This window comes from Nomia melanderi, chromosome 8 (genome assembly GCF_051020985.1).
Source record: "Nomia melanderi isolate GNS246 chromosome 8, iyNomMela1, whole genome shotgun sequence".
Classification (NCBI taxonomy): domain Eukaryota; kingdom Metazoa; phylum Arthropoda; class Insecta; order Hymenoptera; family Halictidae; genus Nomia; species Nomia melanderi.
The window spans coordinates 14986219-15014205 of NC_135006.1; the positions used below are offsets into that span (position 1 = coordinate 14986219).

Sequence of the window (27987 nt, forward strand, 5' to 3'; positions counted from 1 at the left end):
AACGAGAAATAGAGAAACTAAATGAAATAAATAAGATTCCGTTAGCAATGTGTCGATTAAACGCTGCGCCATTCTTCCAAGTGATTCGAGTAAACGGAGTTAGTCTGTTCGACCTATGAACGGCTCATACGTATCAGCTTGTCCCATAAGTTCCTTTCGTTTTATTCTCACATTATTATTGAATTATATATGATCCATTTTCGTTTGTTACTCTCCTCCATCTTTATGGAAGCCTCGCAATGCCGTTTTTCCAAAACATCTACAGACTTTGTCATTGAGTAGGAAATGTATGGGACAACCTGACGTAGTGGGAGCGAATTGTAATGTAGATCAGTCGATTCGTTGGTGGGCCGCGCAAGTTCCTGTCACGGTGGATAAAAACTGTGTTACGCGTGGCTGATAGCGATCACTTGACCAAACCTTTGATACTCCTGGGAAGATTCGGATTGGAGCCCTTGTTCACGCTCGCGGCGGTCGGTCTCATGAAACCGTGGCTTTTCGTGCTGGCTCGAGGGTGAATCAACTTGCTCCTCGTAGCCGGTATTTTCTCCACGTTCGACCGATCCAATGGAAGCAATGACCGTTGCGTGCCGCTTCCATTGTTGCTGGCGTTGCTGCCGAGCGAGCCGTTTGTCCGTCCTTTGTTCCCCTTCGGCGCGTCGCTCGACGTCTGGAAGCGTCGAATGGCATTGCATGTTGTAAGCGTTACGCATGAACTTGACATTGTTTCGATATAATGCACGAACGGTATTTATTAATGATTCGATTCTGAAGGAGTTGCGGTGAGTTGAAGCTTTTGGGTGTAAGCCTTGTACAGGAGGAATGTTTTCCCAACGCTGTCATCAGGGTTTCAAGTTCTTTTAGTATAGTATCTTATGTTTCGGATCAGGGATTGCCTGTAGTTTGTATGGTTTTAGAGGAAGTGATTAGAACTTGAGGCGATAGGGCTTGAGAGTAGAACTTGAGAGATTGGTACTTGAGAAGTTAGAGCTTGAAAGAACAGAACTTGAGAAGTTAGATGTTGAGAGATTGGTACTTGAGAAATTAGAGCTTGAAAGATCAGAACTTGAGAAGTTAGACGTTGAGAGATTGGTACTTGAGAAATTAGAGCTCGAAAGATCAGAACTTGAGAAGTTAGAGCTTGAAAGATCAGAACCTGACAAGTTAGAAGTTGGAAAATTCGAACTTGAGGAGTTAGAACTTAGAGAATTACAACTAGAAAAGTTAGAACTTGGAAAATTCGAACTTGAGGAGTTAGAACTTAGAGAATTACAACTAGAAAAGTTAGAACTTGGAAAATTCGAACTTGAGAAGCTAGAACTTACAGAATCACAACTAGAAAAGTTAGAACTCAGATAATCGCAACTAGAAAATGTCATAAAATGACAACTCAAAGAATTCAAACTGCAGAAGCTACACGACTTACACCCGAAACCCTGAATTCCCCAGAATCCACTGAGCACTCACCCCAAGAGACCTCCTCGCAGTTCTAACGTTAACCGCAGCCGGGCCCACGCTGCTTCCGCTGCTGCTGCTCCTGCTGGCGGGTATCCTGGTAACAGTCGAGCGAGGATTCGCGCGACGCTTCTCAAGATTCTTCGGCGGCAGAGGCGTGCTCGACGGACTTTTACGAAGATCGTTGGTCAACGCTCGGATCGCGGACGTGTAAGTCCGAAGCCGAGCGTGATTCGGCACCAAGTTCCTCACGGTGTTCACCGAGGTGGCGCTGTTCAATGAACTCCTAGAGCTGCGCAAGCTGCTCCTGGATCCTGACCTCTCCACTTCGTTCCTAGGCTGACCGTTCGATCCAACGAATCCCGCGTTCGAATTCAGTCCGTCGCGTTTCAGGCTGTTGGTCCTCTTCGGCAGGAAGCTGGACCTCTCGGCCGTGCTCCTCGTCGAGCCCGTACGCTTCGCGAATCCCTTGATCGACGAGCCGAACGTCTGATCCATCGACTTCTTCGCGCCGCCTTTCATTTCCTCTCCGCCGGGAGCGATGCGCGCGTGAACGGGCTCATTCGCGGAGAAATGCAGCTCCGCCGGCGAGCAACGCGTCGAATCGTGCGTGTCCGTCTCGTAATTGCCGGAGGACGTCTCCTGGCTCAACGTCTCCGAGACTAAACTCTGAGACTCCTCGAAACCCTCGTCGTTCATGTCTTGGTCCCGACCTTTGCCGGGAGAGGACGCGACCAGAGCTGCGGAACATTCAATGAAAGCGAATATTTCAAGTGTACGTCGCTTAAGTAGCTTATTCTATGAAGATTATTACTATTATTATTCTATTATTATTTATTATTTACTTCCGAAAACTAACTTCTACCAGGGAGAGTACTCTTCGCTATTCCAACGGTTCGAATCAATAGGATTATCCACTATTTTCTACTTAACACCTTCGCGGAATGCTATAGCATCGATTTTCATCGTGATACAAAATTACACGAATAACACTGCAATTTATAAGCCTATGAATTTAATTCTATAACTTCGAAGTTACGCACTGTCCCTCGATTCGCATCCTATTTTCGCGACTCTTCCAAGTTTCCACCGTGTTAACACTACCTAAAAAGAACTATACCTACAACCTCCTCCATCACCTCCAATTGAGCACATTCGGTGAATTCGGTTAGAAACCGTTTCGCAAAAACAAGAACCGTATTTCATGAATTGCAAGTAATCCCACTTGAAGACTAAATAAAAGAGAAGATAGAATAAAAGGCAATACTAAGTGGGAGATCCCATTCGGTCGGCTAAGAGTTAAAATACCATTCCACCCACCACTGGACGTGACGTTTATCTCGGGCACGTATCTCCCGCGGAAGACGCGGCTGTCGTTCACCGGCTGCGGCACGATTCCGATCTCCGTTCGAGGCGTCGCTCGTTTCCCGTCCTCGGCCGCGGAGGTCTCGTAGACCTCGGCGTCCACCGGTCGACAGTTCGGATCGTTCGAGTCGGTCCTGTCCTCGCCGCTGTCCTCCATCGTGGACCGCCTGTGCGGATCGGCCAGCTGGCTCCGCTCGCGCGGCGGCTGCGTCGCGCCGGTTCGAGTTTGGTTCACCTCGCTGGGCGGGTTGCTGGTCAGCCTGATCGCCTCCTTCACTTGGCTGGGATCGATCATGCTCCTCTGGCGTTCGCGGCTGGTCACCGCCCTCTCCGCGAGGACGGCCAGCGAGGGCTCCCTCGGCCTGGACTCCTGCATCACGGGACTCAGCACCGTGTTGGTCACCGCCAACACCGGCGGCGGCTGGCTGACGGGCAGCCTCGAGTTTCGGCGCGTGAACGCGATCGGCCGCGACAGTCGCTGGAGGTCCTCGCCCGATCTGGCGATGTCCGCGAGCGCGGCGTCGATGTCGAACGAGGACACCGCCTCGCGCCGCTTCAGTTTCTCCTGCCAGCCGCGCAGCATCGAATCCTCGTCCGCGTCGTGATCGGCGCGCTGCTCGGCGCCCGGGCCAACGTCCAGGGCTGCCTGCTCCGACAGCAGCAACGTGTGCGGCCGCTGGACAACCGGTTTCTCCTCCGACGCCGCAGCTGCGTCCTGCTTCGACTCCTTCTCCGAGTCCTGCACCTTCTTGTACCTTCGCGTCCTCCTCGTTGCCGAGTACCGATCGAAGTTACCTGGAGCATCAAGCGAACGGTGAATCTTTCGTTAGCAAAAAGTCTTGAGCATATACCGTTAACCTAGTTGCTCTTCTGATAGTTTGTACTTGGATGCGCTTTTTTTAGTACTCGACGCTAGAACTACCGGTGAATTGACTTTCTCAAGGTCAGAGGGACTCTAAGTGATACCGAGATTTCAAGTGACTGAATATTTGCGTGCTGAATCTTGGTAAATATCGCTAATCTTGTATTACTCGGGTTGCTTTAGTAGTTTCTCGGAGGAGCTTCTGTCAAGTTTGCAATAATTGGAAAGACAATTGAAGAATAGGTCATTGTGTCTTTCAGTGTCGAATTCTTAGGTTTCTTTATCGAGTTGTCAATATAAAAAGTGACGCAGATTTAGTTGCTAAATGTTACTAAATATCGCTAATCTCGTATCATTCAAATTTCCTTAGTAGTTTCTCGGAGAAGCTTCTGTCAGCTTTGCAATAATTGAAAAGGCAATTAAGAAATAGGTCATTGTGTCTTTCAGTGTTGAATACTTAGGCTTCTCGAACGAGTTGTCAATGTAAAGAGTAGCGTAAATTTAATTGCTAAATCTTACTAAATATCGCTAATCTCGTATTATTCAAATTTCCTTAGTAGTTTCTCGGAGAAACTTTCATCAGCTTTGCAATTGGAAAGACAATTGAGAAATAGATCATTTCTTCTAGTTTCAGTATCGAATACTTAGGTTTCCTGAATGAGTTATAAATATAAAAACTGACGCAGATTTAGTTTCACGAATCATTTACTCACCGGTGCCAAAATCACCGCTGTTGCTGTTAGAGCTGCTGTTGGCGGTGCTGGCTGCGCTGGTAGTTTTCGCAGCTGCGTTCCTAGCATCGTTGCGACTCTGGAAGGAACCGTTGCAACGTTCCCTCTTGCACGGTTCCTTTTCCACCGGCTTCACTTCCTTCGGCGGACTGAACAGCTTCCTCGTCGCCGGCGGCGTCTCGATGTTGTCCGAGTCGATCTCTATTTTGTCGCTGATCCTCTCCTCTTCGGGAGCCTTCTTGTATTTCGTGAATCTCCGCGATCCGGACGCTTGGGAGCTGCCGTACGGTTCACGCAGGTAGATCGTCAGCTCGTCTGGATTGTCCAAGTTCACGGGGTCGCTCGGTCTGCTCTTCTTTCTGTCTTCCTCTTTGATCGACTGGGGTTACGAATAAACGATATTTTTATATGTTGAATTATATAATATTGTACACAATTGAATATAATACTTGCACCAGAGCATAGAGTGCATTAGTGTGCACACGTAAAATATTCAAAGCGTATCAAGTTTGTATCATACGTTAAGGCAATTTTCCTATTTCTCTAATTATAGTTCTAAAAATTTCACTCAAACTCACGTTCACAAATTTCTTTATGAAAACGTGTGTTTACCGAGATTTCAATGTTTATTTCAGTTTTGCTCTTACCGAATTAGTTTCGTTAATAATTTCTCGTAGAAGTATCTGTACCTTTTCGGTAGTTGTAAAAGAAGAAATCAGAAGTAAGTAATTTCGTTAATTGTAATAGTATATGTTACAGCGTTAGAAATTTTGGTTTTCCTTGAATACCGTCGAGTCACGTAATTTTCATAAAGAGCCAATGCGATATTAACCTGCAAGGTGCCGGAGGTCAGGGCATTCTCTGTACCGCCAAGTCGCGATCTTAATCTACGCGAGTATCGAGGGTCGGTTTCCTCCATGCTGTTCTGCACGTTCAAGCTGGATTTCCTCCAGGGAGATTTATCCTTTTGCGAAGGATGGGTTTCGGCTTCTGAAACGCAATGGGAACGTTAACGCATCGACTGTCGTAGCATCCCTTAACCTGTTAACTGTGGAATTCAGTTGGAAAAGCCTCTCGTTTCAAATATGAACGTTTCATGTGTCCAAAATACCGACATTCGTCCGCAAAGGGTTAAAGTGCAGAAAACTTGCAACGCGCGAAGCCTAAATTGTACAACGAACGCTTGAACGATAGAAAAAAGGGAAATATACACTGATCTCTTGCTGTTCGAGTAATCGAATCATTGGTTTGCAACTCGGTATTTCGAATATGAACGTTTCATCGATTCACGAAAGAAGCGCTCGACAAATTTCTCGCTGTCTCCTACGACTTTGTTCCTTTCTGGAGAGAAAATTGGGCAATCTCCGGGCAAAATAAACGAGAGATATCGAAACTTCTAATCTACGACCGGTTCGAGAACGGTCGAGGTCACCTTCTATGGCTTCCATCGTGCGCATCACGTCCGTCTTCTCGACCGACGGTCGCCAGTCGTATATCCGAGAGCATGGGTCGTGCGTCGAACTAGTTTCGGTCGGGGTGTTCGTTTTGCCTTCGCTTTCTGTAAAGATTCGACGGGAGTAGATCTTCGTCTAAAAAGAAATATTCGGCGTGCACCGACTCACCCGAGTCTTCGAAGGACCGTCGATTCGCCTGGTGCAATTGTCGCGCTTTCCTTTGAAGCTGTTCGCCCGCGCGATCTTCTTTCTCGTTCTCCGACAGCCACGCCTCGATCTTCTGTCGCCACGCTTTTCTGCTCAAACATACGACAGATATGCGTACAATCTGAACATCGGAGGAACTGACCTTTCGATGATGCTTTGAACATCGAGAAGATCTTTCGTTCGTAGGAAATATTGCAAGTGCACGTCGAAGTTGCCAGGAGGAAGGAAGTTATATAGAATTATGTCGTCTGTCGATATAATCAGTATTGTGTATGGCTACTATCATCGATGGTTACTGACAAGAGAATTGCACGATTTTAGCACTTACAATGTTTTCTATATGAACTATTCAATTCTACTGTCAAGAGAATTGCACGATTTTAGCACTCGCAATGTTTTCTATATGAACTATTCAATTCTACTGACAAGAGAATTGCACGATTTTAACACTCGCAATGTTTTCTATATGAACTATTCAATTCTACTGACAAAAGTATTGCACGATTTTAGCACTCGCAATGTTTTCTATGTGAACTATTCAATTCTAACAAGAGAATTGCACGGTTGTAATACTCGCAATATTTTCTATGTGATCTATTCAATTCTACTGGCAAAAGAATTGCACGATTTTAACACTCGCAATGTTTTCTATGTAAACTATTAAATTCTACTGGCAATCTATGAATAACTAAATAATTCGTCAGCTGTCGATTTTAGCTGTTCAATTGTTTTACCCTGCAGGCTTCGTTTCCTCTTCTTCTTGCAAGAACGGCTTGTTTTCGACCAAAGGTGAAGGGGAGCTCGGCCTCTCTCTGTCAGTGGAGAAGTCAGCCGTCAGCAGGTCGCTCCTGCGAGACTGGCCTCGCGCTCGCCGAGCCCACGATCGGTCTGTCGATCGATCAACGAAAGAAACATCGGTTTTTCCCTTTAGAAACGCGCGAATAGCTGGTTACATACGAGCATACCTAAACTACCCCAGGACTTCCTCTCGCGAGCGTTGTCTTGTCCCGAGGTCCTCAGGAAGTCCATCAAATTGCCATCGTCGTCCTCGCACGGTATCCGGCTCCTGCGACGCCGTAGAGTACCGTTCGGCGTCACGTCTGCTTTGCCGCGGACGATTCATTGAAACAAACAGGAAAATTGTTGGCACGTTCTACGTTCACTATAGATCCGCGACCTATCGCTAGGGGAGGCGAAGTTTCTAATAAAAAATGAATGTTCATACCATAGAAATAAGTGAACTTCATATCGTAAAAGGAAAAATTCAGAACGTTCACTTTATAATCAAATTATTTAACCCTTAGCACTCCAGGTTGTTTTGTAATCTATCAGCAACTGCAACTAATTTGTGTTTAAAATGCTACATTTCTTCGATCTATTTTCCAATGCAAAAGTCGGATGTGCGGAGAATCTAATAATTTTAGGGTAGTTCCTTTAAGATTCATTAACACGTTGAATGCCAGGTCGCCAGTGACCAACCAAATCGAATTGCTATAGTTCACTCAATTACCATGATTATTTGAAAACATTTCTATTTTATAAATAATGCTAGCTAATGTGGTGACATTCAGCTAGATGAACCTGCAAGAATAACAATGCGATTCAATCAAATGATTTAATATTATATTTTTTCCATTTCGAGTATTCTGTACCATAAGATCGTGCGGCGTTCAACGTGTTAAAATATTTCATATTATAACTGGTGCAATATTGGAGCCTACGGAGTTCAAAGGGTTGAAACGTGCGTATATTGTTATCAGAAGACAGGGAGGCGCGGAGAGAAAGATTTTTAAGTAGACGTAGTGCGATTCGACCTGGTGAATAGGTAGAATCTTCTTTGGTAGACTGTTGGTCGACGGTTCCACCGGAACAGGAACCCAAACGTCGTCGTATGCTCGGCGATCCGGCGATCGAGACATCCTCGTCCGACGTCACTCCTCCGTTTTGCAATCTCTTCATCTGGGCGGATAAGAAAAATGAAAGGAGCTTCTCGGGGAACGGGGGGGCGGGGCGGCGGGACGTGTAAATAAGATGACCGCCGCGACGCTTTCGCGCGGTATCGCTCACCTTGGCATCGTTACGATTGTAATTTCTCTGAGGCAAACCGGTATGGAGATCAAAGAGACCGTAATCGAGTAAGTTCGACTCGGATTCAGAGGCTGGCGTCTCCATTTGATTCGTGACTGAAACAAGGCGCGTGGTAAACGGAAGGAAATCGGAGCAACGATCGATCGACCGCTTGCAAGATTTATTTCTTAGCTATGCAACTACTCTGTCGTTAATAATTAACTTCCGTGCTTATTGTATGTCTACGTTTACATCAAAGGCTGATAGTTAATAACGGAGAAGTAATATTCCATTTATATTTGAAAAATATAAATGACACATCTCTCGAATTCAGTTTGAAGTTTTCATGATCGTTAATAATTCATTAGAAATAGACACAATTTCCATGCATATTCTATGCCTACGTTTACATCAAAGGCTAATAGTTAATAACGGAGAAGCAATATTTCATTTATATTTAAGAAAACATAAATGACACGTTTCTAGAATTCAGTTTCAAATTTTCATGAATAGGCGAAGAGGTTAATAACCACAGTATGAAATTAATAATCGAAGTGCATTAATGAATACAATGGATCAACCCCTTGCTCTAAGATTTATTTCTCAGCTATGATCGATGCAACTATTCTATCGTTAATAATTCATTATTAAAAGAAGCACGTTCGATGCTTATTTTACATCTACGTTTACTCCAGGTAAACGATCGATAATGGAACAGTAACATTTAACCCTTCGCACTCGAGGGGTGACTCTCGCCAGCAGATTTCTGGGAAAGCAGAAAGCGAGTGGGAATGCGTGCGAGAAGAACATTTTTGTGCGTGACAGAGTCGTGTGTTGGCCTTCGTGTTAAGTTGTATTTTTACGTATTGTCCATATCGTTTCCTAATTCTCTTTTTACCGAAGATCCACCTTTTCAATATCTACAATAATAGTAGCCCCACTATAGTAGGTACACCGAAGGAAATACATACGTAATCGCTTTTTGGCCAGCAGCTGCTCCTCCCGTTGCTTGCGCCTGGCCAGCACTTGCTCCTCCTGGATCCTCCGCCTCTCGTTCTCCGCGACAGCCTGATTGAACTTTTGGCAAAACTGATGGAACACCTTCAAGCACTCCTCGATCTTGAACGCGTTCACGTCCTCGCAGAAGAACTCCGCGAGCGACCGCCTCAGAGTCTCGAGCTCCTCCATGTCCCGCTTCAGCTGGCTCATCTCTTGCTCCGCCATCTGCGGGATCAAAGCTTCCGTTTCAGCAGAGATTCCTCGCAAAGATTCTTCGCGTACGTCCGGAGCGTTCCCACCTACCTGTAGGAACTGAGCCATTTGCTCCTGTATGTCGATCTCCGTGGACGGCAGTTGAATCTGCGCCTTGATCTTCTTGATCTTCGTGTCGAGAGCGTTGAACTCGTTGCTCAACTGTTCCGTGGTGGTCCTTGGGACATACGAGCGCGGTGATCAGACATCGGTCGAACCGAGGAACGATTAACGTTCAACATTAGCATTCAACGTTAGAATCATCGAGCAATCGAACCGACTTTTCCTTCGTTATTCGCAAGAGCGCGTTGAAGATTCCGATTGACCTGTACTCCAGCTTGCGTATCACGGGATCAACTTATTCAGTGATTCCCAGGGAATCGCTGTATCTACGAGAGACGCAAATTTCCGTTCTCCCAGGAATTGTAAAAGGAGAAACTGTTTCGATTGACTGGATGACTCTACGTTCAACGCTAGAACTACCGTGACAGGTTTCGGTTTCCTTTCGCGATTATCGATGCCTTAGAAGCATCGAATATTAGAATGATTCCTAAAATAGTTTCTTTCGGATACTCCAGTGAATGGAACATTTTCCGAAGGAACTGAAAGTGATCTGTTGCAATTGTCACGAAAGAAATTCGCGTGGACGAGCATACCCATAGAGAAATAGAGAACTTAGATCGCGGTGGATGAAACGAATCCTGTGAAACAGGAATAATTTGCCTTGAATGAAAATCGAGTGAACAGAATTCGGTATGTACGGATTACGTATGAATTGTTTTAATTGTTCGGCAGTTCTAGTGTCGGTGCAGTAATCTTCGGCGCTCACTTGGTCGCGGCTTCCAGCGCGTTCATGCTCTTCGCGAAGTCCAGCAGGTCCTTCCGCTTCCTCTCGGCTTGCTGCGGTGCACAACACGGATTACGTGACGCGTCGATGAAGGTAACAATCGGGGACATACAGTGGGAGCTCGAATAAAGCGATTAACCCTTTGCGGACGAACGTCGACGTTTAGACGAGATGAAATTCTCGTTTTTCGGAGGCTGAGTCTCAAACAGCCGATTTAACCCTCTGTAGGCCCGTGTAACTTTGAAGTCACGTGGCAGTATATTGGAATCTTGTTGATTTATTCCATTTTGCACTCAAAGTGGCGAATAAAATTAAGTAATCAGTTACCTTAAACTTTTATATTAAAGTTTAACGTCATTGTAACTTGAAAGTTAAAAATATATTTGTTCGATGAAATTACTGAAACTATTAAATACATAGATTTTGTTATAATCATGAACAATTCGGCGTATAGAGGGTTAATTATTTGAACAGCAAGAGATCGGCGCATTCCCTATTTTCTGCTGTTTAAGCGATTGATGTATAATTTAACTCTTTGAACTCTGAAGGCTCCAATATTGCAGCAGTTCTAATATTAAATATTTTAATGAATTTTAAGAGAACTACCTTAAGATTATTAGATCTTCCGAATATAGAAAGTTTGTACTGAGAAGGCAATCGAAGGTCTAAGGAATGTTATAACACTGAATTTTCAGTAGGACTACTATCGAAATTGATAGGAGTCGCTGACACGTCGCAAACCTATGTGGAGTGCTAAGGGTTAAGTATCAAATTTTATAGTTTCACTGTATGAAATCAATTGGTAGAAAGGCACTTGACCCTTTGCAGTCCGAAGTTTTCCACTAGAAATATTTCAAGACGATATTTCGTAAAACCAACTCGACGAGAAATTCACGTGGATTAACGGACAAAGCAATTTGCGTGAATATCTCTCAGATCGATGCATTATACGAGGTACAATATTAAATATCAAACTTTACAGCTTCACTGTAGGAAATCAAGCGGTGACTCACCCCCTGAGTGCAAAGGGTTAAAAGATCGCCGACGAATAGCCGGGAAATCGAGACTGTTCGTAACAGAGTCTCAAATATAACGGAGGATCGGTGTCTAAAAGACGACGTTGAGGTCCCTATAATTATCTCTCGCTTTACCGGGGGGTCCACTGTACTTTACCAGAGCCACGTAGTGGATGAGGTTCATTCCCGGCTTGTTCGCCCGGATTTCGGTCAGCTTCTGCAGCGAGGACAGCTTCACCCCGGCTGCGTTCCCAGCGTAACCGCCCTACGGGTGCATCGACTTTCAGTGGTCGCGACGCGTTACGATAAGGTGCGTTTCGAGTCGCGTCTTCTCACCGAATTCAGGAAGTTCCCAGCTACCAGGACCATGTACAGCACCTCCTGGAGCGGCTTGTTCGTCATCAGGTCCTCGCCGGCTAGGATCATCGAATTGATGCTCGGCTCTAGGTAGCCCATGTTGGCGGCGAATTCTTCCTTCAGCAGCATGCACTCTATGCGCAGCTTGTAGCTAACGATTCAACGGAGAGACATAGGTCGAGTTCAGTTGATTGGTTAGTTAGATGTACGCTTCAGCCAGTTTCAAAATAAACGGCTCGTATCCTCGAACGAAAGAAACAGAGGATCGTCTCTTGCCTCGAGGCTTCAAAAAATACAGCAACGTTTCGAACTCCTCTGTTCCACGTTGCGAGATCGAATTTAACACTAGGACTACCGAGTATTCAATACGATTAATATGCAATTCCTATAAAAATTGTAGCAATAGATTTTCAGTTTCTTCAGGCATTCATTATAGTACCGAAATGAAGCTATTTATTTTTAAAATCATTTCGAATATTCAATGCTTCGAAGATATCGATAATTGCTAAACAAAAATATCGAAACGGTAGTTCTAGTGTTAATCCGAATATTTAATCCTTTGCACTCTGAAGTTTCTAGAAATGTTTAACAGTTTTCGACGAGGCGAAGACGATATTCTTTGAAACGAAGCCGAAGGGTAATCATAAGTATCGCGAGGAACAGAGCTATTTTATTCTAATATTTCACTATTGAGGTACTATACAAAGTTCAACGTTAAATAGATTTTCTATGTCAAATCTAGTGTGACTGAGTCACCTTCCGAGTACAGGGGGTTAATCTTTTTTAAGCGGACTTCGGTCACTTTCAAGATGAACCGCTGAAATATTGATTTCGCGTCGCTCGAAGCGAACTTGACTCTTACTTCGGCACTTGGACGAGCTGCAGGAAAAACTTCTCGGCGTTTCCGAGCTTCGACTTGTCCCCGTCGAAGCTCTTGAGCATCTCCAGCTCGTCCACCTCGGGCAGGATCTTCAGAAGGCCGCGCAGCTTCTCTGCGCCGATGTCATCGTGGCCGCCTTCCCTGATCAGCTGGATAATGTCTTCGTTCGAACTGCGACATTCGTGTCAGTGAATAGAGACTCTAGAGCCTGCCGTGCGTCGCGACGCTATCGTTCCTTACCTTCGGAATTGCTTCAGAAATATGTTGACGTTCAAGCTCCTCTTACCGTCCAGCAGAGCGATCTGAAATCGACAGGTTCCCCTTTAATGTTCTTCGTTCCGTTTCAACCCGTTTCCTACGACTTCCTTCCAAGTTATGATCGATCTAACTACTCTGTTATCGTTGAGCACGCGTTTTCTATTTCGAAATTTTAACAGTGAAACCCGAACTTAACCGAAGGCCGACTTATCTTTGCGCGACTGATTGGAAGTGGACTGTATTGATATTTACTCCAACGTCTTATTCTACGTCAACGTTTGCCCTAAGGTGTAATCATTGGTAACATAGGAGTAATATGTAACTTTCATTCGAACGAATTGAATAATATCGATGTTTATTGAATTTTATTTGGAACGTTCACTGTGGTAGGGCAAGGGGTCGCGTTCGCAGCTAGAAAAATGTCGAGCGTCTTGCCCGGGGCGTGGAGATAGCGTACAATCTAAACTTGCAACTGAAACTACGAGATACCTCGTGATCGACAGACGAATACGCACCTCGGTCGGTTCTCGTCGCCGTTTCTCCGCGTCGGAGTTGACCCCGTAATTGGCGGAGCAGGAGGAGCTAGCCGGAAGCATCGGCGGCACTTGCTGGCAGAAGAGTCCCTCCATCTCTGCCCAGTCTATGTCCGCCATGGGGGAGTTTTGGTGTTCGTCCGCGACCAGGGACCAAATGTTTCGCTTGCCGATTACCTACGAACAGATCGGCGAGGAAGACAACCGGTGCGTCAGCGGAATGGCAGCGAGGCGACCGTTAACACCAGAACTACCAGCTAGATCAAAATCATCCGTTACACTTCAACGTTTCTTTGAAGCTTCAGTTAGCTCCAGATTTAACCCCTTCCGGATGACGAGATTCCGCCGAGGTGAAACTTTCACGATTGGTCTACCGAGTCGCGAACGACTGATTTCCCTATTCGAACAGCATGAAATCGGTGCATTCCATATTCTCTATTATTTAATTCGTTATTATCGATATCTAATTCGGCAGAATTTCCAAAGAGGTTTGTATATTTTCGAGAATCTACCTTTCCATTACACCTCAACGATTCTTTGAAGCTTCAGTTTATCTCTAACTTGGACTTCACTTAGCTCCAGATTTAACCCTTTCCGAATGACGAGATTCCGCCGAGGTGAAACTTTCACGATTGGTCTACCACTATTCGAACAGCATGAAATCAGTGCATTCCTTATTCCCTATTATTCAATTCATTACTATCGATATCTAATTCGGCAGAATTTCCAAAGAGGTTTGTATACCAGAATCTACGTCTGCGAAGGGTGAAACTACGCGAAACGCTGCTAATCGAGCAGCAAGGATCGAGAACTGGCACCTCAGGTGCAACACCGACAGAAAGTTCTCTATCCGAGTCCAGTAACAAACGAGTCTACGAGTTCCATCGATTCTTCGAATCACAGATAAGCGACTCTAATCGGCCGGTAGTTCTGGCGCGAGAGGCGGGGCCGAAGACAGGGCTGGTACTTTATGATTCGGTATCTTGTTCCAGTTGATGGTCTTCATCTTCGCCTTGGGGGTGGGTATCTCCTGCTGCGGCAGCAGCCTCGCGTGGTTGTTCGGCGGCTCGGGGGTGGGCGCCCGTGCGACCGGCAGCACGTGCAACGGCGGCGGCATGGGCGGCGGCGGCTCCATCGATGCATCGGCTTGCGTCGCGTTGGAGGCGGCGAGGAACGGCGGGGGCGGCGGTGGCGAGAAGAAGCGGCCTTGGCTCGACGAGTTCGCCGCCGCGGGATCGGGGGGCGGGGGCGGAGGTGGCAAAGGTGGCGAAGGTGGCAAGGGCGACGAGGACGGCACGGCCGTCGACGCCGGCGCCGCCGTCGCCGTCACCGTCGCCGGACTGCTCACCGGCAGCGACGCCTTTCGGGACGTCCCGCACGATTGTTCGTTACCTCTACAATGACAGCACAGATTCGTCTGGAAAATAAACGCCGCCAGAGTTTCGTCAGAGTCTGAAACGCTGGTTTGTGTCGAGAGAGAGAGAGAGAGGGAGGAAGAATAGAGGTTAACCCTTTGCACTAAAGAATATTTTTCTCGAGAAATATTCATTATTCCGATGGAATATCGATGATATTTTTTACAACTAACGTAAAGAACCTTGCATGAACTGAGCGACAAAACTATTTCCTTGCGATATTCCATGTGTTGATACATTATAGATAGTTTGATATTGAATTTGACATTTTATCGTTCTCTTGGGTCAAATCAAATGGCTGAAAGGCGCCTCTAGTGCAAAGGGTTAACACGTTCAGCCGACGTCTCTAAGGGTCAAATGAGAGGACATGCTTTGTAACTTAACCCTTTGCTCTCGGAAGGAGACTCAGCACTTGATCTGACGTGGAAACTGTAAAAGATGTTGAATGTTGAAGTTTATGTAATGCTTCGATACGTTCCTCGATGTACTTGTGACTTCCTTTCGAGTTAGTTTCAAGGAATATCGTCTTCGTCTTGTTAAATGTTAAATATTTCTAGTGAGAAACTTCTGAGTGCAAAGGGCCGACCCTTAACACGTGGACTGCCACGGTGGTCACTTGTGACCGGAGTTCCCAAATTGCTCGGAAACAATTACAATAAGAAAATTGATATCGAATCGAAATATTTAGTAACGCGAGAAGCTATATTACAGTACGAGTAATACCAAGACATTAATAATTATTCCAAATACTATCAGCCTTTACTATAAAGGATAAACCTTACTACAACAAAACGCTCGAAATTCTCGTGGCAGTTAGGACCGGAAGTGTTGCAAGTTTACTTCCTAAAAAGTGTCCTAACATATCTAACGGGAAAGAAGTTCACAGAGGTGACTTAGTACAATACTTAACGCGCCGATTAGTGAATACAATAACAGTGACAAAAATAATAAAATGGAGCATCGGAGTGAGCGGGCGCCATGCCGCTTAAATGGCGGATCGCTCCGTTAAGGGTGACTATCACGTTTCTCCGTGAGCTTTACTACAAATCATTAGAAAACACTTCTACAGTTTCATTCATGAAACATATATCGTACAACAAAAGAGGGAAACTTCTTTCGTTCGCTCGTCGAACGCGGTTTTTTGACGCTGAACGGAAAGCAAAGAGAGCTGCGCGCCGAACGCGTTAAAATTACCTGGAGGCTGGGCGATCGCAGCAACTTCGTGGCGTCTTCTCGGTTTTCTAAAAGCGTCGCTCTATGCACCAGCGTCTCCGCCGTGTCCCATGCCAGGTCGCTGGCGGGGTCTTTCGGGTCCAGCCGCAGCAGATGCTGAAGAACGCTGAGGAACGGTATTTCCTGCGGGGTGTCCGCGATCTGAAGCGTTACACGGTTTCTCTCGAATAATCCTGTTCACAGTGATTTTACCCGGTGATCCCCGACCACTCCCCGTTCCCTTACTTGTCCGAGAATCGCGTAGAACACGTCCACGTGAGAGGACAGATCGATCCCCGGCGGGCCGTGGTTCGACAGCTCCTCGTCGGCCTCCCGCTGGTCGTCGAACACGTCGAGCTGGACCCTCAGATCCGGCGCGTTGCTCCTCCTGCAAGAACAATCGTCGTCACCTTGCCGAACCGGGCACACTTTACGCGCCTTTACGCGGCTTGTTCGCTCTATTTTCGTCCCACTCGGCGCACATGTCTTTTCTAGAATTTCAATTTCTCCGCCTCAGCTTTCCCTTTCTCACTCCTGACTCTGCTCCCCTCTGCCTCTCCTCGTCGGAACAAGTGACCTGTACGCACTCGCTCATTCTCTCATTCTCACTCTCTCTCTCTCTCTCTCTCTCTCTCTCTCTCTCTCTCTTACTCTTCTTCTTTGGCAGTTCGTCTCTTTGAAAAATTGGATCCGATCGAGTTAAGGGATCCCGTCGGCGAACGTCGATCGCTCGCACTTTCGCGTTAGATCCGCGCGACCTGTCGGGCCAGAATACGGTGAACCGTGACATCAACGCCGCTTCCGTTTGGAACACTCGACCCGTTATCCGGTCGTTCTTGCACGGCGAGAGTGACATACGTGTCCCTCATAATCTAACGTCCCCGCGCGAGTACCTCGCCTACAAATGAGAAACTCCGCGTAACGCGGTGGCCATTGTATCAGAAGACGCCTCTTTGTCTTTGGGTCAGGCGTCGGCGCGATCGTGATCGTTCTCGGAGAATTCGCTCGTCGAGACTACGCGCGGAGCTTCCGAGTCGCTCGCAAACGGTCGGGGATGTCTCTCGGAACAGGAAATTCTAGTTTCGGCTGCTCCAAGGTGTCGCCGGCTGAATCGATAGCCGGGTGGCCTTTAAAAATGGAACTTCAGAGGAACATTTTTAGACACGTGACAGTTTACTAACGATCTATCTAAAAAGGACACGTAGATTTCTGGATCTTCCAGAGATCGGATTCTATTTGAACTCGTGGAATTTAATATTGAGATTCAAGCAACTCCAGCCGCAAGAAGATTCTCGAGTGCGAGTATTTCTTAAGTGGACGATGATACCTGCAACGCGAGTTGCATCAGCGAACCGATCGATTAATAATTCATTGATCGTTTATCGTTACACGAATACGTTGATAATTCTCGTAGTAGTCGACGCGTGAACGCAGCTCGAGCTCCAGCTCGCCGACCTCTCCAGTTGCGCCTAAAAGCCGTCCCGTCCCCGCGATGCACAAAACGCCGAAAATAGTCGCCGCGTGCCCGCGCCGTTGATATTCCGCGCCCGGTGACCAGTGAAAGTTGTCGCGGTATTGTTTCGAAACGAGGTGAAACGGAGAGGAACGAAAATCGAGCCGATGGGACTTCACCTTTCGGTGCCGATTCGCGGCGCGGGCCGCGAGATCGTCGCCGCTTAGACTCTCGCCGACGAAACTGGCCGGCTGTCGCGATCAAGGGCTGAACGGGCCATTCAGGCGCGCCGAGGGGTGAACGTGAACGCGAACGGGTAGGAAAACTTTAACTGGGACGGCCTCTTTGTCGAAGGAACGCCGCGGCAGCATTTCCAGCGAGCGAGCGAGCCGTAATCCGAGTCGTTGCGCGAGTCGCGGTTGCAGGTGCACTGCGCGCGATGAGTTAATTCGGGATTTTCTAAGCTCCCTTCGAGCGTCCGAGCCGGCCGCTTCCTTTTCTTCCATTTTCCCGCGTTACTCGGTCGCCCGTGTGAACAACGATCGCGTTCTTTCTGGAAGTTCGCTATCGTCGCTCTCGGGTTTTTGCCCTCGGATGGCCGATGGATCGTTTCGCGATTCGCTGAATTGGTAATTCATCGGTTTTAAAGTTCGCTCGTTTGACGATGCTTTAATCTGGTAATCCGTTGGTTTGATTTAACAATGCTGCAATTTGGTAATTCATTAATCTGACGATTCTTCGATTTCTGGAGGCATTGATTTGATAATACTTTAATTCGGCGATCCGTTAATTTGATAATTCGTCGATTTGGAGATCCATTAATGCGGCAACCGTTAATCTAACAATGCAACAATTTGGTAATTCATTAATCTGACGATTCTTCGATTTCAGGAGCCATTAATTTGATAATACTTTAATTCGCCGATCCATTGATTTGATAATACTTTAATTCGGCGATCCGTTAATTTGATAATACTTTAATTCGGCGATCCCTTGATTTGATAATACTTTAATTCGGCGATCCGTTAATTTGATAATCCTTTTATTCGGCGATCCATTGATTTGATAATACTTTAATTCGGCGATCCGTTAATTTGATAATCCGTCGATTTGGAGATGCATTAATGCGTCAACCATTAATCTAACAATGCTACAATTCAACGATCCGTGAATCTGACAATACTTCAATCTCACGATCCATTAATTTAATAATCCCTTAATTTGGCAGTCCATTAACTCAATAACTAGTCGATTCGCCGATCCATTAGCTTGACAATCATTAATCTACTAACGCTACAATTTAACGATCAACTAATCTGATAACGCTTCAACTTGACGATCCATTACTTCGATAATCCTTCAATCCGGCCATCCGTTAATTTAAAAATCCGTTAATTCGACGGTTCGTTCATTTTAATCGAATATCCATTGATTCGACGATCAATCGGTCGCAATTCCGCCGACAGATCATCCGAGAACTCGAAGAAACGAAGGGCGAAAAGGCGATTCGCCTCGGGCTGCCTCGACGCCCTTCTCCCCTATCCTCTACCCTGCTGTCTCGCGTCCCGTCGACTTCCTGCGGGCATCGGACGTCGCCGCGACGGAACTGAATCGAATCCGCGTCGACGGCTCGGGCCGATTCCCTTTACCGCGAATTTCAACGGGCAATTCCACCGGACGATATTTAAAGCTGGTCGTTCGAATAGTTTTGTTCGATCGAGAATAGTTTGCACGGCCGTCATCCCGCGGAGGAATGACAGATCGTACTATTCCTGTAGAGAGTGATTTAAACGGAGGCCAAAGGGAAAGGCACGAGAACGCGCGCGGCCGACGCGTCGTGATTCGTCGCGGATAATTGTCGCGACAGTCGTGTTTTCGGTCGCGGCTCGCGTCCCTCTTCTTCGCCTCCATTGTTTATACAACACCGGAACGACGGAGGCGATGTACGGTAGGACCCCGCTAATTGGAATCGCGTTCGCCGCGGGGAATCCTCGTTCGTTGCGTCGGCGCGAGGGAATGACCGAGTATAAGTCCCGTTTCGTGCAGCAGAGGTTCTACCGTAGATCGAGGATCGAAATAAACATTTCACCGAATAATTTGAATTTCAGAGACTCGAAATGTAACTGAAATTCGAAGAATCGTAGACGAAATGTAATTGAAATGTTGCAAGTATGATCTAGCTTCGACTAGCTTTGCCAACGGGTCTCGACGTTTAATCGCCATTACATTATATTCTGTTCTTGGTTCGTTTACCGTTCGTTTGCAGAGAGAACGGAATTGTTCTCTGCGGGCCAGCGGAAACAACGCAAAGAAAGGCTACTGAACGTCCGGTGTGCATTAAGAAGACGTAAAGCTGCGGTTCTACTTGATGTCGCTTCGTTCCGTTCAACCGTAGAATTTCGATCGTTCGGCCACGTTCGATTGTAACAGAGAAACTATTATAGTCGCGTAGAGTGGATTCCGCAGCCTCGATGTTCCATCGGAGTTTCGACATCGATTAACGATTAATTACCGTTGACCGCCGTTTCTACCGAGATCTCGATACACGGAAAGAAAACAGAGCGAACACTGATCGCGCGCTGCAACCATGATTATTTTTGGATTAGTGCATGCAATTGCTGCGCTCCGCATAGGCTGAATGAATGCTTCGATCGTTAGTCAACCAATCCTTGATATAATTGCTTAATGGCTCTGGCTTGATGCGTACGGCGGCCGATGCATGCGCGACATTAACGTTGCATTAGGTGCAAATGAGAAGGTGTGGGTACAATAAGGCGCCCTTTCGTAACGTTCATTATTATTTATTATTCAACAATGTTAAGGTGTTAATCAGTTAATACCGTGAATCCAGGTCGTCGAAGAGTACTCACCGCAGCTCGTTCAGGATCGGGAGGAGCTTCAGGCCTGAAAGTGGAAAGAGTAACAGCTTCTTGTGATGAGCTTCTTCGAAGCGAAGGTCGCTCGCGAATCGCTTTCGACACAGACTAACGGTGTGCTCGGAATCATAGTGTATATGGTCGATCGTCGGAAATCGTTCTTTGCACTCGGAACTTTTTCATTAGAAATACTTCAACATTTTCCTATGAGGCGAACACGGTGTTCTGCTAACTCGAAGAGAAATCACACGTGAGAAACAAAGCTATTTTATTTCGATATTTCTCAGATTGATGTATTATACAGAGTGTAATATTAAATATCAAATTTGATAGTTTCACCGCGTGAAATCAAGCGGTGAGAGCCACCTCTCGAGTGCAAAGGGTCACGGTATTCTCTAATGGAACGAGACTCTAAGCAGCATGTATTTAGCGAAGAGGATACTTGACCATCTTTCAGTAATTAAGTGACTTGAGTAAATTCGGTCGCTCGCGCCACTGTGATTCTTAGCATTCCGAATCGGAAACAGTCTTCTGTAACGGAGAAGAAATCTCTGCACATTGCGATACGCGTCGCTGAAGAGAATTAGAAACGTGGAGGTAAACAGTTCCCGATATCTCCATTCTTGCAATCGTGGATTCTACTATTGAAATTTATCTCGCGACGACCGTAGATTCTATCATTGAAATTTGTAACGTAGCTGGAAGATATTTTAGAAATCATTGGTATCGGTCAACCCTTTGCACTCGAGAGGCGCCTTTCGGTCACCGTTCGATTTGACCCATGAAAATGATAAAATTTAGAATTCAATAGCATGGATCATCGAGGTAAAATAGTTCTGTTACTTAATTTATGCAAGGTGTTTCTTTACGTTAGTTGTAAAACATATCATTGATATTCCATCAGAAAATAATGAATATTTCTTAAGAAAAATATTCTCGAGTGCAAGGAGCTAAAGAGAATGAGAAGTAACTCGGATGTCAATGCAGTATCGCAACCTGCAAAGAGCTTGTAGAAGAGTCGCTGTACCAACCAATAAACTCGTTGCGGATCCGTATGCGATCCTTGAGCACCGGCGTGGAGATCACCAGACAGTTTATGAAAGCCAGCAGCCCCGTCCGGTAATCCTCTCCGGTGGCCTTTCGAAGCTCGTCGACCACGATCCGCAATCTGTATCGCTCGCCCTTGCGTTCCTGCAACGTTTCCTCGAATTCGATGCTTTCCAACCGACACCTCGTCTTATTCGAGGCCCGCCTTAACGCTAGACGTACCGCGTCAAACGGTTTCCAAATTCGAAGAAATACGCGAACGTTTTCTAACGAGACTCGTGGCGAAAATTTTAAGCTGAACAGTCTGCGTTATTTGTTTCTCGTTTGGAATCTGAATCAACTCTTTGCACTCGGACGTTCTTCGGTAGAAACATTTGAACAGTTTCTGGAGGTAAAATTCTGTGAAACTCGAAGAGAAATCACCTTATTTCAATATTCCTTATACGAAGTATAATATTAAACATGAAATTTTATAGTACTGTATGAAACCGAATGGCGAATGACTCGCCTCTCGAGTGCGAAGAATTAGATATATCGATTACCAAGGTTGAGAAGACTAATCTAAATTCATGGCGTTCGTTACGTATGTAACTTAGCCTGCAAAGGAAATGAAGGAAGCTAAGATATATTTTCTAATTTCCACTTGGGGTACTGTAACGATTCAGACTTCAAAATAAATAACCATCGAAACTCCCATACAATCGAAACAGTTTTCTTAATAAAGCAACAACTAGAGGCAAGATTCTTCGTAACGATTATTTTCCTACTTTCTTATATCTCACGCATTCAATAAAACTTCGTTCGATACGTAACCAAGAAAATGAATGTTCAAGATCACGTTAAAAATGGTGTCACGTATTCGGGTGACGTGGCAGTTAGTGTTATAAGTCGCAAAGTCGATTGTAGTGCTAAGGGTTAATTTCACATCGATTCTGTTATCTTTTTAAGTCGGTTCTCCAATTTTCCTTTCGTTGTCGATACCGTTGAGAAAAGTTGACCGTCTAACTTTACTTCGTAGCAGCTGCTCGATTAACACTAGGTTTACGGAACGCGTGAAATTGACGCATATTGGATTTTAGAAATATGATTTCGATCGATGCGATCACACTGACATGTACCCCAATTACCTACCATCGAATCTCCAGTTTCCGCGATCTAAATAAACGAGCATCGATTCTTTTAGGAACAATAGAATCAAGTGTACAACAGATGCCCGTAAGCCTAGCGTTAACCGCGGTAGAAATAGGTGTACACAAAGCGCCGTGTATGCGTTCAGCGTTAAAAATTCGGAGAGCGTTCCCGTTATCGTCGCGCCGCTCTGCGCAAATTTGTAGACCGCCCGCGACCGATTCCGTTTACGCTGGTAACTTCAACATCCGATAAGACGGGACCGAAAGCGAGCGCCTGCGCGACGAATGCACGGTGTATAAAAAGATCCAAGAATCGCCAGCATTTCATCGGGACATCGTTGATCTTTGAACTCTCGCGATTTTGGAATAGAAAGGCGCGCGAGATTTTGCGTAGGCTCGTTATAAAACGAAGCTTCCACTTTCCCCTTTCGCAAGCCATCTTCCTATAATGTCTTACGTAACGGGCGGGAAAGTGAACACACTTTTGCAGCTTCGGAGTCGTACGGTTACTACTTGAACCGTTGGCGACATTAAGGCGTGGGTCGTCCTTTTGTTTACCGAAGAAAGGCCTTGAACCGAGACCTTTAACGCTGGAACTAACGGACGAGCTGAAATCACCTATCCGGACGTTTTTAGTTGATGAATATTCGATTTGAATTGAATTGTATTTGAAACGAATGTTTCACAATCGTTGAAGCTGCGAAGAAACTTCTGTTGCAAATCCTAAAGCAAATGTGTCCATTTCCATGGATACAGTAGAGGCTCGACTTTCGAGTAATGTGTTTATCATTTTTTAAAGAGATTAACCCTTTGCACTCGAGAGGACTCCTAAATGATTTGATGCAGTGAAATTATAATCCTTTCCATTCACCATTGAACTTCGCGTACTGTCGAAACGTGAAATATTGGAAGAAAGCTTTGTTCCTTAATTTATGTATCTCTTGATCGATTAATTTCAAAGAATCTACGTCTACGTCTAATCGAAGAGTATTAAATAATTCAAGTGAAAAACTTTCGAGTGCAAAGGGTTAAGAAGTCACAATTGACTTCGTCGCCGGTGACCCAACCAAATTCAAGTTACCGTAGTCTGCTCGATTAAATGATTATTTGAAAATATTTCTGTATTATAAAAAATTCTATCTAATCTGACATCCAGCTGTACGTGTAATAATGACAGTGCAATTCGATCGAATGATTTAATATTACACAAAATGCAAAAAATATGACATTAAATCATTCGATTGAATTGCATTATTATTATTGCACATTCATCTAGTTGAATGTCACGAAATTAAATAGCATTGTTTGTAATATAAAAGTGTTTTCGAATAACCATCGTTTAATCGAGTTAACCGGCGACCCCCGCGGCATTCAACGCGACTCCGGGATCGTTCGATAAGTTCGATAAGTTCGTCCAGAATTCCTTCGTCACCTGATACGCGTGAAGGGTGTCGATGGCCCTCTGCCTTCCATCCTGGCTGTAAACGCAAAGCGCCGAGAGCAGATCCACCACTTGTTTCTTCACCGATGGGCAGGCGGTGTCCAGAGCTGAAATCGAACGATCGGGTATTTACGTAGCGATCATTTGTATTTGTCAAACTGTAACAACGGCGTGACTAAAGCTTAGCTGAGGACCGAGTTCAACACGTTGCCTGACAATAACGTGTCAGATTCCAAACGGAATCGGACTGGCATGGACGTTTGCTCGATCCTTTTCAATTCAAATTGAATGTTGTTCTTCTGTTATCGATTATACTTGATGTAGAATATGACTATCATTCTTTTCTCAAGAGATCTTTCAACCCTTTGCACTCGGGGTGACTCTCAGTCACCATTTGATTTAACGCAGTGAAACTATAAAATCCGATGTTTAACGTTGAACTTCGTATAATGCCTCGATACGAGAAATATCTGAATAAATAGCTCTGTTTCTCAACGTACTTGTGATTTCCCTTCAAGTCAGTCAAGAAACTTCCGAGTGCAAAGGGTTAATCTATTAACGACAAAGTGGTTGTACCGGAGAAGTAAATCGTAGAGTAAGAAGTTAAGAGAAAGATAAACCCGAGCACAGAATTCTTGTAGTTAGTCAAGGGACGACGATAGGTTCCATTAAAATCGACAACTGTTTAACCAGCGCTTACCTGACGCGAGTTTTACGCAGTAATCGGGGTTGTCCACGATGTAGTCCAGACCAACGTGCGAATCCATGTTGCCCGCATTTGCGTTAGTCGTGTCTCCCGTCTGAAACAGAGTGAAAAGAATGGAACAAATGAAAGTCCGATCGCCATTCAATCTTCTCCAGCGAAGCCTCCGCGAAAGAATGATTCTACTAGCAGATGAAAATTTGAAATTCCCGAAATTCGAATACAATCTTTTAATTTGATTTATATAATAAATAGAACGTCGAGTTTCAAAAGCCGAAGTCGACTAAATAAAGAAAAACGCAACGATGCACAAGAATATCTAATTCGGATACTTATTTATGAACATTCTACCAACAATCATCAACGCGAATGATTATCCGTTGATACGTCTCTTTTATCCGAGTTCCGACAACGTTGAACCACGAGGAACTCGGAAAATTTCGAATCCTCGGGACTCGAAATGTTCTTCGATTCCGGGGGACGTCGAGGCCTTGTTTCGAGTCGCGTCCCAAGCGAGAAGTCCTTCTCGTTGAAAAAAATAAATGACACGACGATTCGCGTCACGCGCGAGCGACCGCGAGTCGCGTAGCGGGCTCGATCCACGTGCGATTCGCCGCGCGAGTAAACGTTCCCAAGAGCGCGCCGCCGAGGAAAATGGTATCGCGGATTTTTACCGCGTCCCGATTCACGCGCGATCGCGCGGAAAACACCTGTCGGGATAGAGCGAGAGTACGGCGTCGATCCTCGAACGGCGGAGCTTACTTATCCATTCATTTCACAGTGATTGATCGATTGTGAAAGAACGGAGCCGTGGAATGAACGGTTGCAGCCTCGCGTTAGCCCTCCGTTGGCAACGCGATCGTTCGCTGTCGCTTTTCCGCGCGACTTTCGCCGAGTTTCGTGGAAATTCGAAACAATTCCAACTAATTAACTGGAACCACCGATTACTCGAACTGACCTTTGAACATTTCGCGAGAGCCAGAGACGAAGTTCTCGATTTCGATTAGCTTAGATGGCAATTTAGGTATTACAGTTTATAATTTCTGAAACAAGTATCCGAGCCTTTTCAATGATACTAAAAGAAATCGGGTGATTTCGAGTGTTAAGATACTTATTCTAGTCTTAAATTGAATATACGAATAAAATGTTAACCAAACGATACTTTGCGATAATCGAATGTCATCGTTAAGTCACGAAGAGGCAAGGTATTCGACGATCCTTTAATGGTCCGTATTGTCAATGGTTAAGTATAATAGAGAAAATGAGATGGAAAAATAGAGATCGAGATTTGTAATAGAAATATAGCGATGCAAATGGTAATCCGAGTGTAAGATATTTATAGTCAATATTTCCAACAATGGTATGACTGAAGCTTAGCTTGAATAAAGGCTGAGTTTAAGGAAAGATCGGCTCGAGCACGAAATCCTTGCAATTAGTTGAGAAAAATGGATAGATTCGATACGAAAGCACGTGAAGCTAGGCTTGCCATTGGCGTCGACGTGAAGCGTGGAAAAGGGAATCAGGGAAAGAGGAGAGGAAAGGCGAGGAGGAGGCTAGGAGAGAAAGGGGAAGCTGGAAATGAGAAAAAGCGCAAGATAGTAAGAGTGAAAGGGCGTGAGAGGAAGAACGGGAGGGGAAGAGGGGGAAAGACCATAGGATTGCGTCACCGTACGCATGCACATACCTCTAGTCACGTTTAAAAATAGATTCTCGAATATTAAGGATCACGATGCAGACGTTCCTGATGAATCGCGGGTCCCTCTGGCGGTTCGACTTAGCTTCCGCTTAGGAGGATCCTAAAACGAATCGTTCGCAGCGTCGACTTTGTCAATGAAAATCTCGATAAACCATCGCGAATAAGAGTAAAGTTTGAAAGAAGCAATTTCCTTACCATCGGCTGATAAATCGTTGCATATACTTAACGCGTTGCGTTGTGCCATTCAGTAGCGAACGAGTGTAATACGGAATGATCTTAAAGCAAAGAGGACTTCTCAATGGATCTTACGTGTTAAATAGTCTCGTGTTGCTCGAACGTAAGCACACCCAACGGTACGACACTGTAGCACTCAAATATAGAACTTCATCTCCGAAAGCGACGCGGCAAACCGAAGGAAATTTGCCTGTCGCGCGTCCGGACCGACACGACCGCGCTTTCCTATTTCGTTGCGAGTGAGATCGCAGTGTTCGCGGCCGAACGGCTGGACACTAGGTCGTTGTCAAGTGTTGTTATTCGATGGACACACGTTGCGCGCCACGCGTGTCGGCGGTAACACGGTTTGCCCCTGTCGTGGCGGCTCCCCTGCGCGCATCGAATTTCTGGTACCGCGACGTAGACCGAAGGAACGGGGAACACGGAATTCGACTCTGGATTCGAGTGCCGGCCAGGCGAATTTGCGAGTACAATTCCGATCGCGGCGGCCAATAAAAGTTGGACGAAGTGATTCATGCTAGTACGCCTTGCTACAGCCGTACTAAGCCATCGGAGCTTCCTGCAATCGTTCCCGGCGGCGGCCTCGAAGTTCGCGCTCGCGTGTCTACATTTACGGTCGCTGACCATCTTAGGAAGGCCGCGACCGAAACAAGGAAAAAATCGACGAAGAAACGATCTGGTTCGTTTCTTCTTTTTCCTTCCCCGAGGCTCGCAGGCTCTTGCCTCTGCCCCCGGTTCGGAAAGGGGATTTTCGACACCGCGATCGCCTACCTTCTCGTCCGCGGGGATCGAAGTCCGAGCGATCGTCGCCGGTTACGGCGTGGGTCGGCATCTAGGCGGAAAAGATTACGTCGGCCGAGCGGTGTGTCGTTCGAAAGTGGATCGAGCGGAAGGTTTAGGCACCGACGTCGAAATTTCGGTAACGTCGGTTGCCGGAGCTACCGAATTCGCTGCGAGTCGCGCTACCGATGATCACGGGAGATCTTACGGTTCTCCGGGCGATGCTGCCTTTTCGCTTCCTTCTGTTCCTCCGATTTCCTTTCCGGTCGAGTCGCGGGGAATAAAGAACCATCGTTGCACGATCGTTTCTCGCCCGACGCGTCGGGCGAAGTTCGACGGATCGCGGCGCATCCCGTTGCGCCGCGCGTCCGATCGCGCGTTCGATCGCATTTTAATAGTTCGGTCGCGACGAATGCTAATCGTAGAGGAGTGGAGTGCCATTGTCGACGTACGCACGGCTCGTTGCGTGTGTCCCGTACGTGCGCCTAAATGCACACGTACTACACCGGCGTGCCGTACTGTATGAAATAACGCTCACGGCGGACACGGGATACCATATCGGGTACCTTGTTGACCTCGCCTTTCCTCTCTGTCCCTCGTTCTCGTTCTCTTTCGAACGCGCGCTTGTTCAACGGCTATCTGCTCTCCTCTCTTCCCACGTCTTTCACTTCTGACAAAAGAAGTTTCAGCCGTCGCCGATATCGCCTCCCGCGTCTA

The 27987-nt window shown here is 46.0% G+C and overlaps 1 protein-coding gene across 1 annotated transcript; it reads right to left on the minus strand.

Annotated features, from left to right (window-relative positions):
- Positions 1-406: 406 nt before the first annotated feature.
- Positions 407-27658, minus strand: form3 (FH2 domain-containing protein formin 3). The gene is made up of 27 exons (XM_076369836.1): positions 27479-27658; positions 24558-24657; positions 23849-23964; positions 21271-21430; positions 20234-20267; positions 16157-16298; positions 15893-16072; positions 14251-14700; positions 13266-13460; positions 12733-12794; positions 12475-12663; positions 11592-11763; positions 11413-11520; positions 10222-10292; positions 9444-9570; positions 9113-9365; positions 8142-8257; positions 7889-8033; positions 7040-7174; positions 6809-6962; positions 6036-6163; positions 5846-5971; positions 5246-5403; positions 4396-4792; positions 2776-3615; positions 1468-2195; positions 407-670 (listed from the first exon to the last, which is right to left on the minus strand). Exons 1-27 carry the CDS (start codon positions 27560-27562, stop codon positions 407-409), a joined length of 5634 nt encoding a protein of 1877 aa, XP_076225951.1. The 5' UTR covers positions 27563-27658.
- Between the last annotated feature and the right edge of the window lie 329 nt (positions 27659-27987).

Excerpts from the sequence above, each read along its gene's own strand:
- form3 (XM_076369836.1), bottom strand. The coding sequence starts at position 27,562 with ATGGTTCTTTATTCCCCGCGACTCGACCGGAAAGGAAATCGGAGGAAC. Across the intron at positions 11,521-11,591 it reads CTGGGAACTTCCTGAATTCG|GGCGGTTACGCTGGGAACGC; the intron begins GTGAGAAGACGC and ends ATGCACCCGTAG. Across the intron at positions 6,963-7,039 it reads GAAGTCCTGGGGTAGTTTAG|ACCGATCGTGGGCTCGGCGA; the intron begins GTATGCTCGTAT and ends ATCGATCGACAG.